This window comes from Oncorhynchus nerka, linkage group LG7, assembly GCF_034236695.1.
Source record: "Oncorhynchus nerka isolate Pitt River linkage group LG7, Oner_Uvic_2.0, whole genome shotgun sequence".
Classification (NCBI taxonomy): Eukaryota; Metazoa; Chordata; class Actinopteri; order Salmoniformes; family Salmonidae; genus Oncorhynchus; species Oncorhynchus nerka.
The window spans coordinates 23,984,379-23,996,763 of NC_088402.1; the positions used below are offsets into that span (position 1 = coordinate 23,984,379).

The window sequence follows — 12,385 nt, forward strand, 5'->3', positions numbered from 1 at the left end:
CATGTTAATTAATTGTTTATGGTATATTGAGCATCAGAAACAGTGTTTAAACCCTTTACAATAAAGATGTGTGTAGTTATTTGGATTTTTATGAATTATCTTTAAAAGACAGGGTCCTGAAAAAGGGACGTTTCTTTTTTTGCTGAGTTTATTACAATGTGTATTGTAATGAATAGGGGAAGGGATGTTATGCAGATAAGTGTGCCACATGTTTTCAGAATATTTCACCAAGTCGAGTATTGGAATGGAAAATGTTTTGTTACCCCTCCCCATTTAAGTGTGTCTGTGTGGGTGGGTGTGTGTGCAGGGTGGAGGGTCTCCAGGTGCACTATGACCTGGAGGTGTGTCACCTGGGGGACAGTACAGAGGTGAATGCGAGGAGGGCCCAGAGGAAGCAGTGGCAGAGCAAACTCAACACACACATCCAGAACATCACTCTGGAACTCATCGTCAACATCTTCAGGTCAGCATCATTTATAAAATTGTATTTTACCTTTATTTTACCGGACAGGTCAATTTAGAACAAATTCTTAATTACAATGACTGCCTAGCAAGAGACAAAAGGCATCAAATATATACTGTTATTCACCGTCGTTCACCATGACATAAAATATACTGTACATGATTATTATATTATTACATAGTTGTTACAATATTATAACCTAATTGACATGCTTTAATTATGTAACTTTGATAATTGAGACTCACATTGAGCATATCTAGTCATACATTTTGGGTTGGACCAAAGATGCCTATTTCTCTCACAAGCAAAGCCTTTTGATTATCAAATTAACTATTTAGAAAATAGTGACATTCTACCACTCTTAGTTATCCTATTAAATCTTGCTTTATTACAACCAATACAATTGCAATTCCCTGTGCAAAATCACAGCAATATCCTGTAAAATATCAGGACAGGAAAGCTAATCTAGTTATTATTACCCCCCCATACTCCACACCCCAACCACCACGACAGAGAAGTCCACGATCACCTCAACTATGAGCACAGAGTCTTCAACAGTGAAGAGTTCCTTAGGTCTAGAGAGACAGCAGACCAGCCATTTTACAAGAAGGTATGATACAAATCCTGGTCTGTCTGTCCAGTGAGATGTCAATCTCTGTTGACTTCTAACCTACAATATTTGGGGCAATATTTTCTGTCCAGAATGTGATCCAATTGAAAGTGAATGCAGTATATTTTGTCATCTTTGCAGGTGTTGGACACACACATCTTCCACTCATTCCTACGGGATCGTCTGACCAGGAAGATGGACGCATTCACACGTATGGAGCTGAGTACTCGGACAGAAGCTTACAGGTGAGAGGGAAGATGAGAGAGTAGCATAAATATTTACCTTTAAACTAGTAAGAGTTTATTTTAACCTTGCAAATGGAATTGGATTCAATAGGATTTCAATTTGGTTAAAAAAATAACAAATATTCTAGCAGTAACAAACTTGATTCAACACCTCATCACCCTTTAGAGGTGTGTTAGTGCTACGGCAAAGACAAAAACCCCATTGGGTCCCCAGGACCAGGATTGGGAAACACTGCAGTACTGTATCTTCAAACGCACATCCCAAGTCCTTCCCTTCCTGGTATAAGCACAGCCTTTCCCCTGATGTCTGTCCTCGCTCCGGGGTGACATTTCCCCTAGGTGCAGATCTAGGATCAGCTTCCCCTCCCCCAACCCTAACCTTTACCATTAGTTGGGAAATGCTAAACTGACCCAAGATCAGCATCTAGAGGCAACTTCACCCTCCAACTCTGGCCTCTTCCCCAGGCTGAGGTCCATGACAGAGTCTCCGCGGCGGCCCACCATGCAGGAGTTGGCCCGTAAATACACCAGCCCAGAGAGCCGGCTCAGCAAGAGGCTGGGGGCCAGCCTGCCCAACCTGGGGGAGAGTGGGGGGTCTCTGGTGGGGCCCCTCAGGCAGACCTCCTTCAAGAACATACAGGTGGACAGCGGTAGGTTCAGGTGGACAGCGGTAGGTTCAGGTGGACAGCTACGCGTGTGAACAACAAGCCATAGAGAGAGAGAGAGGACTCATCTTTGTATCTGTGCCATTATAGCGTCTGTGATGGCATGGGCATTTTAACGTTGTCAATTTTATTAATTGGCTGATTTCTCCCAACTTCTAGGAATCCCCACCCAGTGTACTACTTGGTGGAATGGTGGAGGCCCTTAATGGCAATGACCATGCTAAAACAGTTATATCCATTATGAGTCCTTTATCTATCTCTGACAACAGGCACAACCTCAATATGTTGTTTTCCTAAGTTGGCAAAATGTCGTGCATCAACTTTTATATTAGTGTATTTGTAACAACCTAACCAATGCGAAACTTCTATTCGATCAGATAAGGCTCATGTAGCAAATTACCAATTACATTTATTTTTTGTTGACCAAATTCTACAATCATTGACCTCCATACCAGAATTCTGGAGTAAAGCCTCCCGTTTTGCCTCTTCCTCTATGCTACTACCATTGACCGGCGAAGAATTTAACTCGGGGGGGGTCACCGCAATCGTTCTTCAACGAGGTCCGGAGGGCCGCACTGAAAATGTATTATAAAAATAGTTTGCAATGCTTCCTGACTGTCTAGTGATTCATTAGCAAGATGGAGTGTCAAGAAACCATTATCATTCTACACAGTTTGGATGTGGTAAAATGGTTTACTCAAACCACTTGAGGGCTGGATTCAACACCCCTGATATAACTTAGAAATGACTTTAACTGGTGTACCCCATCAGAACCCAAAATATCAGCTTGTTTTACTCCAGTGTTTGTAAATAAGGTAAATGTAAACAAGCACTGCATAGCCTCAACATGGTTAACTTTAATTTGGATACCGTGGATTTTTAAAAGTTTTATTTGGATGGTCGGTCCTTGCATTCATAGCTCTATCTATTTATCTATCTATCTAGCTTTTTACCGAAACTGTGGTCTGGACAATCCTTTGTTATTATTCCAAGTGCTGATTGGCCCTTTTAAGGGTTCCTCTGTATGAATTGATTTAATCTAAGAAACACTGACCTCAGTTCTTTGTGATGGAACCCCATAGGTATGAAGTCTCCCCAGAGGCCCGTGAGATTCTTCAAGCTTCCTGAGTTCCCCCCTCCGCTGGCCTACCACTACGTCCAGAATTACTACCAGGAGATGATCACCCTCCTGGGCAAGGCCATCAGCGGGGTGGCCTCCGGGGACTCCTCTCTCCTGGCTCGCTATCACTACCTCAGGGGCTTCGTGAACACCGTGGCTGGTAAACGCCTGGATGCTCTAGAAGACTTCCAGAACCTCTACAAGACAGACACAGACATCTTTCCTGGCGAGCTGGTCAACGCGCTGGTGGACTCTCTACAGGAGGGCGAACAGGCACTGGCTGACCGCCGACCCGAAATCAAACACCTGATTAGTCGAGTAAAGAGGGACCATGAGAGGGAGCGGGAGCGCCATGTCGACGAAGGTGTCAAGCGGTTCCAACTCCCGAAAAAGCACATGCAGTTGGAGGACTTTGTGAGGCACGTGCAGGAGTCTGGGATTGTCAAAGACCAGGGGACCATTCACAGGCTGTTTGAGGCTCTCACTGTGGGTAAGGAAGTCATACAGACTAGCGGTCGACTGATTATGATTTTTCAACGCCGATACCGATTATTGGAGGACCAAAAAGCCGATACCGATTAATCGGCCGATTTTATTATTTTTGTTGTTGTAATAATGACAATTACAACAATACTGAATGAACACTTATTTTAACTTAATATAATACATCAATAAAATCAATTTAGCCTCAAGTAAATAATGAAACATGTTCAGGTCGTTATTGCGGGTCGTTATTGCGTTGGACTAGTTAACTGTAAGGTTGCAAGATTGGAACCCTTGAGCTAACAAGGTGAAAATCTGTCATTCTGCCCCTGAAAGAGGCAGTTAACCCACGTTCATAGGCCGTCATTGAAAATAAGAATGTGTTCTTAACTGACTTGCCTAGTTATATAAAAGTATAAAAACAAAAAAAACAAGAAATAAAATCGGTAAATCGGCGCCCAAAAATACAGATTTCCGATTGTTATAAAAACTTGGAATTGGCACTAATTAATCGGTCGACCTCTAATACAGACACCAAGCTTAGAAATAGGGAAATAATGAGTGAGAGTGAAGGAGAGCGGGTTGTCTCTTTTGGTGGAGGTTTTCTTCTATGTTAGTTTTGCAGTAGCCCCTTGTTGTATGGGACTCATGAACATAATCCAATTGATAATACTTGGCCTATAATCCGTAATCACTCCAGTCCCTGTGATCGATGTGTTAATACCTTACTACATGTAGTGTGAATGGCCATGCTAATTCATCTGACTATTGAATCTGCTTAATTTCTTATCCTTTACCTGATCAGAATGTTGTAAGAGCAGCTTGGGTTGGCATGGTGGTGGTGGTGGCTCTGCGGTGAAGGCTTCTTCCCAGTCTATCTTTTACCTTGATTCCAATCTGGAGGGTAAGCATAGCATTACACGCTGACTGCCTGCAGATTGTGCTGTGCCCAACTCCTATCTTGGTGTGTGTGTGTTGCTTTGGCCTGTGTGTGTTCTGCTTAATCAACTATCCCCTCGGGTCTTAAATCTGAGAAGTGTTTGCTTTTAACATTAGTGTCGCTTCAAACACCTCACATAGCATTCATGGCTGACGTCTAGGTAATATTTTCTTTCTTTGTTTTGAAGGACGAATACTATTCGTCCTATGTGTTCAATTGACTGTTACAGGACTCTTATCTTACAATGGTCTATTGGACTGTGAGTAGCCTCATGGAAGTGTGTTAAAGTGCCTCACGTTTCACTTTACATAGGAGTCCTACTGTGCACGTCCAGTAGGGCCAGGGACAATATCAGTATCAAAACAAAACATGAAGCGGATTTAACATCTTTAGAAAAACCGCTCTGTAGGAAACAAACATCATTATGTTGTCATCCAGAGTCACATGTATTTATTTTCCTAGCTATAGAACACAATATTTTACATACAGCAGGTTTTTAAAGAGTTTAGTCTGCTTCGTGTTTTCAATTTTGCCATGGAAAAAATATTGTTATACTGTTATGGTCCCGGCCCTAACGTCCAGTGAGCTTTGTGTGAATCTTTTTCTCCAGTAAACCCACACACCATGAACTTGCTCCACCAGCCAATCAAAAAAAGGCTGTTTAATGTGGTTCCTAATACTATAACTCCTTCCCCAACCCTGCTAGTCACCTTTCCATTCTAGCTCATTGATTATTGTTTTGAATGAGAAACCTAGTTGAATCATACCCAGTTTACAGTGAATGTAGTAAACTGCCCCTATGGTTGCAAAACCCTGACTCTAGACTGCTCCCTGTAGGCCAGCAGAAACAAGTGGACCCGGAGATATTCCGCGTGTTCTACACCTTCTGGAAGGAGACTGAGGCCGAGGCTCAGGAAGTGGCCCTGCCGGCCTCGGCCCTGGAGCACTTGGAGGCTAATGAGTGTGTCTTCAAGCTGTCCTCTTCGGTCAAGACCAGCCACGGCGTGGGCAAGATCGCCATGACACAGAGACGGCTGTTCCTGCTGACCGAAGGACGACCCGGGTACATGGAGGTCACCAAGTTCAGAGACATTGAGGTGAGTTAAGACCTAATTGATCTACGATACTACTACACTTTGTGATATACTGTATATTATTCACGATACTATATATTTTTATAGATATTACTACAGTATGTGAATACATTGAAGGCTCTCGGATCAATAATGAAAAAATGTTTTATTCACTCCGTCGGGGTCTCAACTTAGTGTTGGAAGTTAGAATAGTAGAATACACAAGGTGCAAATTCGAAATGTGGTTGTACATCAACAGTTTTTCTCTGTCAATCACTGATATTCATTCAATTAGCTCATGTCAGCTAACATTTTTTAGATTGGTAGAGGCCAGCTATCTAAACTTAGTAATCATGGTTGAATTACTGGCTGGGGGGTGGGGGCATTTGATTTTGTTAGTCAGTCTCACTCAGATATCATATTAAAAACTTCAAACATTTCTCTCCATCGTATGGAGAAATGTGTAGAATTGTAGGAAATAAGCTGTAAAACATGGTGTATGCATGGGTACGCAGTTCAGATGTTTTGTGGCCCTCACCCCCATCAAAGTTGCCCATCCATGCATTAATCTATACAATAAAAGGAATGTGTTTGATGTGCTTATAGATGTGTAATCTATGCTCTGCTATGCAGCTAATGTAGACAACTACATCTGTTTTTTAAAAACACTCCATTTCATATACTGTCATATTGAGAAACAGGACATTTTCCTGGGTCTATCCATGTTATGATTGCTTATAGCAAGTGTTACAGTGCACTGTATGTATGTCATAAGGCACTATAAATACACTCATAAGGCCTTATACATGTGCACTATCATACAAAGTCTTACCAAATATGACATTACAAATATGAATGTCAAAGATTGTGTTAGGTGAATAATTGCTCCCAGATCTGTGGTCTTTACAACCATAGGAGTTGGCTATACAGAACAAATTGATCTGGCATCAGGCTAGTGAATAACCGGTTGGCTTTTGTACCTCAGGAGGTGAAGATCTCCTCTGCTCCCTTCCTACTGCTGAGGATCCCGTCTTTGAAGATCAAGACCACCCTGAGGAAGGAGACATTCGAGGTCAACCTGAAGTCAGAGGTTGACCTCTGGCACCTCATGGTCAAGGAGATGTGGGCTGGAAGGAAGATGGCCGACGACCACAAGGTAGTATGTCAAAATGTGATTGGAAAATTTGTTCATCTGTCTCTGGGTGCGTGTCAATTTGTATATATTTTTTTTTACTGAATTGTTTACCTGTTCACTACTTCTCACAATTCTAGGAATTGGGTTGGTGAAGGCATGGGCCTTATTTCACCATATGTCTTTTACTGTACTAGATATTTCCTTTCAAATCCATAAATGGAAGTGAACAAGGACATCCTTGGGGTGGAAGGAGAGATAATTGGGACATAGCTTCTCTCTCTATCCCGCTCTGCATACGACTATGTATGGCCAGTATGTAGCTACACTATGAAGGGAGTTTTTCTTTAGCAGCACAGATGGCCAACGTTAGCACTAAAACAATTCTGTCCTGATCCCACCCTGGGCCTCTCTGGCAGATTGGACTGTAGCTCAGTGGGTGTGGTTGACATTCCATGTAAGAGGGGGAGCTATGGAGTTTCATATGGGCTTGGCTCTATTGTTCAGCCAGTCCAAAGTCTGCACCACTCTCCAGCCTTCAGTTTCCCCTATTAAACTGCATGAAACAACATGGACGCTGCTGGCCCCCGGCCCATCTCACTTCATGTATTGTCGTCTTCTCTGTTATCACTGGAAAGACCGCATTTCCCAGGGTTAAGTTCTGTCTTTCTCTTTAATTAAGGCCTCATCCCCTGCTGCCTCCAGCTAGCCTAGCTCCGGATCTGTTTGTGCTGTCGTGGCATGACAGTAACTACACTAGACAAGGAGTTGGTAAGACCGCACCAACAGATCTGGCACCAGGCTAGCCTCCCCCAACACATGGTTCAGATGCCATGGAGTTACCGTAAGAGCCAGTTGGTCTGGTTACAAACTACTGGCCCTAGAGATATTTTGCTTTCTATTCCTCGTCTCTTTTTCATGTTGACGTCAGCATGATGTCATGGGAAACAGACTCTTGTACATCTGGAGCATAGAATGTGTGACGTTCATCATAATTCATATACATATGAATAGAATCTCAAATCTGCATTGTTTCTCACTCTTCCTCTCCTACTTTCTCTCCCTTGCTCTCTCAGGACCCCCAGTATATGCAGCAGGCTCTGACCAACGCCCTGTTGATGGATGCAGTGGTTGGCTGTCTGCAGTCACAAAAGGCCATTTTTGCTGCAACCAAGCTGGCACACTTTGACAGAATGAAACTGGAAGGTATGGCAACTGAGATATTTGTGGAGCTATGAATTAGTTTTAAGCAGCTTGTGTCTCCCAAAGTTGATATTTTTACATGACAAAAAGACACTGAAAAAACATCAGATCATACCAAAAAATCCACAACATTTTAGATAATTGAAATGAATAACTTCACAGAAAGCGCTTGTTTATAAGTCTTGTTTCTCGGGAGATTTTTTTATTCATTTCAAACTTTGACCTCTGAGCTTTCTCTCCATCCTGAACAGTCCCGCTGATGGTCCCTAAATCCACGTCAGAGACCCTGAAACACAAGATCAACCCTTCTCTGGGCCTGACTAGCCCCCAGGCAGTGGATGTTCTGCTTTACACCCCAGGTAAACTCTCAGGCACGCTTTCAGTCTCAAAGGAACGTGTCAGTCATGACATCAGACACTGTTCCTGTTCAACAAACTGGTAACACTACATATCTATAGATGATGATTTCCCAGTACTATAAACACCCTACAGGATGCTCAGTAAGTCACGTAGGTACTGCTGGTATTTCCCATTCAACCTAAACTCTCCTCCAGTCTAGGACATACCACGTACTCTCACACAGTACTCCTTAGATCATGACTGTCATGGTAGTACACCTCAAATCTGTGTCCTGTAGTCGAGGTATTGCATGATAACAACACCCGAGAGTCATGTTGTCTGTGTCCTAGTAACATATGTCACACTCCAGACCTGGTTTCAAATACTATTTAATAATCCTTCAAATACTTTGTGTGTTTGTTTTAATCTGCCTTGAGTGCCAGGTGCGTGGGGTTTGCACTTTTGTGACTATTCAATTGGTTCCATTACAACAGGCAAACTCAATCAAGCATAGCTTAAGTATTTTAAATGGTGTTTTGAACCCAGGTCTGTCACACCCGCTACTGCTGCTTGGACAGTGACGGTGTCAGGTTACAGGAGGAGGCTTGGCAGAAAGGGCCAGAGGCGTTTTTATTTTATTTCACTGCCTCTTAAACAAATAATGAGGCACAGCTTTTCCCAACTCATCACCACCAACCACTTCCTGTTGTGTTCCTTAGTTTCATCCTTAGGTTCATGCAGTGCTTACTGATAGTAGACTCATATAATAGTCTAAATAGAATCACTGTGATTGTTCCTCCTACTCAAACCACAAATGTTTATATTACAGTTGAGTCTGAAGTTTACATACACCTTAACCAAATACATTTAAACTCAGTTTTTCACCATTCCTGACATTTAATCCTAGTAAATATTCCCTGTTTTAGGTCAGTTAGGGTCACCACTTTATTTTAAGAATGTGAAATGTCAGAATAATAGTAGAGATATATTTCAGCTTTTATTTCTTTCATCACATTCCCAGTGGGTCAGAAGTATACATACACTCAATTAGTATTTGGTAGCATTGCCTTTAAATTGTTGAACTTGGGTCAAATGTTTTGGGTAGCCTTCCACAAGCTTCCCACAATAAGTTGGGTGAATTTTGGCCCATTCCTCCTGACAGAGCTGGTGTAATGGAGTCAGGTTTGTAGGCCTCCTTAATCGCACACGCTTTTTCAGTTCTGCCCACAAATTTTCTATAGGAATTAGGTCAAGGGCTTTGTGATGGCCACTCCAATACCTTGACTTTGTTGTCCTTAAGCCATTTTGCCACAACATTGGAAGTATGTTTGGGGTCATTGTCCATTTGGAAGACCGATTTGCAACCAAGCAATATATCCACATAATTTTCCTGCCATCTATTTTGTGAAGTGCACCAGTCCCTCCTACAGCAAAGCACCCCCACAACATGATGCTGCCACCCCCGTGCTTCACAGTTGGGATGGTGTTCTTCGGCTTGCAAGCCTCCCCCTTTTTCTTCCAAACATAACGATGGTCATTATGGCCAAACAGTTCTATTTTTGTTTCATCAGACCAGAGGACATTTCTCCAAAAAGTACGATCTTTGTCTCCATATGCAGTTGCAAACCGTAGTCTGGCTTTTTTTAATGGAGGTTTTGGAGCAGTGGCTTCTTCCTTGCGGAGCGGCCTTTCAGGTTATATCGATATAGGACTCGTTTTACTGATACTTTTTTATAGATACTTTTGTAACCGTTTCCTCCAGCATCTTCACAAGGTCCATTTCTGTTGTTCTTGATTTGCACTTTTCGAACACTAATACGTTCATCTCTAGGAGACAGAACGCGTCTCATTCCAGAGCGGTATGACGGCTGCGTGGTCCCATGGTGTTTGTACTTGCATACTATTCTTTGTACAGATAAACGTGTTCCCTTCAGGCGTTTTAAAATTGCTCCCAAGGATGAACCAGACTTGTGGAGGTCTACAATTATTTTTCTGAGGTCTTGGCTGATTGCTTTTGATTTTCCCATGATGTCAAGCAAAGAGGCACAAAGTTTGAAGGTAGACCTTGAAATACATTCACAGGTACACCTCCAATTGACTCAAATTATGTAAATTAGCCTATCAGAAGCTCCTAAAGCCATGACAATTTTCCAAGCTGTTTAAAGGTACAGTCAACTTAGTGTATGTAAACTTCTTACCCACTGGAAATGTGATACAGTGAAATAATCTGTCTGTAAACAATTGTTGGAAAAAGTAACTCGTCATGCACAAAGTAGATGTATTACACTATCTGACACAGTGAGATGTTTGATTCTGACTCATTTGTACGGTTCGTGTTTTGACTAGGCACATCGTAAGAAACATGCTCTAATCTCCAAGGCTCCTCAGTCCCAGCACTCTGTGTAAAGGAGCCTGTGTCTTTTTTTATTTGATTTAGTTTACCTTTATTTAACTAGGCAAGTCAGTTAAGAACAACTTCTTATTTTCAATGACTGCCTAGGAACAGTGGGTTAACTGCCTGTTCAGGGGCAGAACGACAGATTTGTACCTTGTCAGCTCTAACCCTAGTGACATCAAGGATCCAACAGCAGCTTCTTTGTTTAACACCGTGTCCCTTCTCCCTACTCCTTCCCCTGGTCCTCTCACAGACAGTGGTGTGTTTGTCTGAGCCTTCCCCCTGATTGGTCCATCTGTAACCAATTAGAAGGGGGCATGGTAGTGGCCATGGTACGGGGCCTGGACTTGACACTCTAGGCCTGTGGTTCACAAACCTCTTCTTGGAGACCCCCAAGACGTTCCATATCTTTGAACAATTCCAGAGCTAGCACACCTGATTCAACTTGTCAACTAATCATCAAACCCTTGAATAGGTAAATCAGGGGAGCTAGTTCAGGGCGACAACAAACTTGTGAAATGTCTAGGTGGAGAGGTTTGAGAAGCATCGCTCTAGGCATTAGTAATAGTGCTACATCAGCTCAGAGCACCGTTGAAGTCCCAGCGCTCTGGGACTAAATGTAGGTCACTTATGTACCCTTGGACAGATTCCCTCCTCCCCTCCGTTCTGTTCTTTCTCCTCCCCAAGAAAGGGAGGATGTGACACATCAAGTTCTTTTCTTTTTCCTATTATGTTTTGAAAAATAAATGTTAGGCCATAAGAGGAAATGGAACAGCTGGGCTGAAGGAGGACAGATTTAGGTTGTATTCCATAATATGGATTGATGTCTGAAAAGTTCCATATGTCTGCCATTGTGTAACTAAATGTTTATACTTCTTCAGTGTGTGTGTGTGAGAGAGAGATTCACCTTTGCACATAAGACACTAAATGTATTAGAATATACGTATTTATTATAAATGAAGAATATTCAATGCATTTCGACCTCAGCCTTCATCAGGGATTTTTTAATATTTTTAACTTAACTGTATACAGTGCATTCGGAAAGTATTCAGACCCCTTGACTTTTCCCACATTTTGTTAGGTTACAGCCTTATTCTAAAATAGATTTAATAAAAAAAATCTCTTGATCTACACACAATAGCCCATAATGACAAAGCGAAAACAAGTTTTTAGACCTTTCTGCAAAAAAATTAAAAACATACCTTATTTAAGTATTCAGACCCTTTGCTATGAGACTATAAATTGAGCTCAGGTGCATCTTGTTTACATTGATCATCCTTGACATATTTCTACAACTTGATTGGAGTCCACATGTGGTAAATTCAATTGATTGGAAAAGATTTGGAAAGGCACACGCCTGTCTATATAAGGTCCCACAGTTGACAGTGCATGTCAGAGCAAAAACCAAGTCATGAGGGCGACGGAATTGTCCTTAGAGCTTTGTTTTTGCTTTGTAATTATGGGCTATTGCATGCATGTTGAGGGGGGACGACGACGACGATTTAATCCATTTTAGAATAAGGCTGTAACATAACATTGTGGGAGAAGTCAAGGGGCCTGAATACTTTCCAAATGCACTGTAGTTACCATCTCTACTAGTCAAGCCATGAGCTACTTACTGTATTTGAATCAGACCTACAGTATATAGACTTTTTCAGCATATGAGAAATATTCTGCCATGCTTGTAGGACAATAGAAATAGATGCATAGAAAATGC

General features: G+C 42.1%; 1 protein-coding gene across 5 annotated transcripts in view; it reads left to right on the top strand.

Annotated features, from left to right (window-relative positions):
• dennd3a (DENN/MADD domain containing 3a) overlaps nt 1-12,385 on the top strand; it is a 44,115-nt gene that overhangs the window by 23,161 nt on the left and 8,569 nt on the right. For 4 of the 5 annotated variants that reach the window (XM_065020337.1, XM_029662979.2, XM_065020338.1 and 1 more), the window contains 10 exons: nt 308-463; nt 977-1,073; nt 1,215-1,318; nt 1,784-1,968; nt 3,066-3,593; nt 4,392-4,490; nt 5,364-5,623; nt 6,585-6,755; nt 7,808-7,937; nt 8,186-8,293. In XM_065020337.1, the coding sequence (XP_064876409.1) occupies nt 308-463; nt 977-1,073; nt 1,215-1,318; nt 1,784-1,968; nt 3,066-3,593; nt 4,392-4,490; nt 5,364-5,623; nt 6,585-6,755; nt 7,808-7,937; nt 8,186-8,293 (1,838 nt within the window). The remainder of the gene's footprint in view (nt 1-307; nt 464-976; nt 1,074-1,214; nt 1,319-1,783; nt 1,969-3,065; nt 3,594-4,391; nt 4,491-5,363; nt 5,624-6,584; nt 6,756-7,807; nt 7,938-8,185; nt 8,294-12,385) is intronic. The other variant, XM_029662984.2, reaches the window with a different exon arrangement.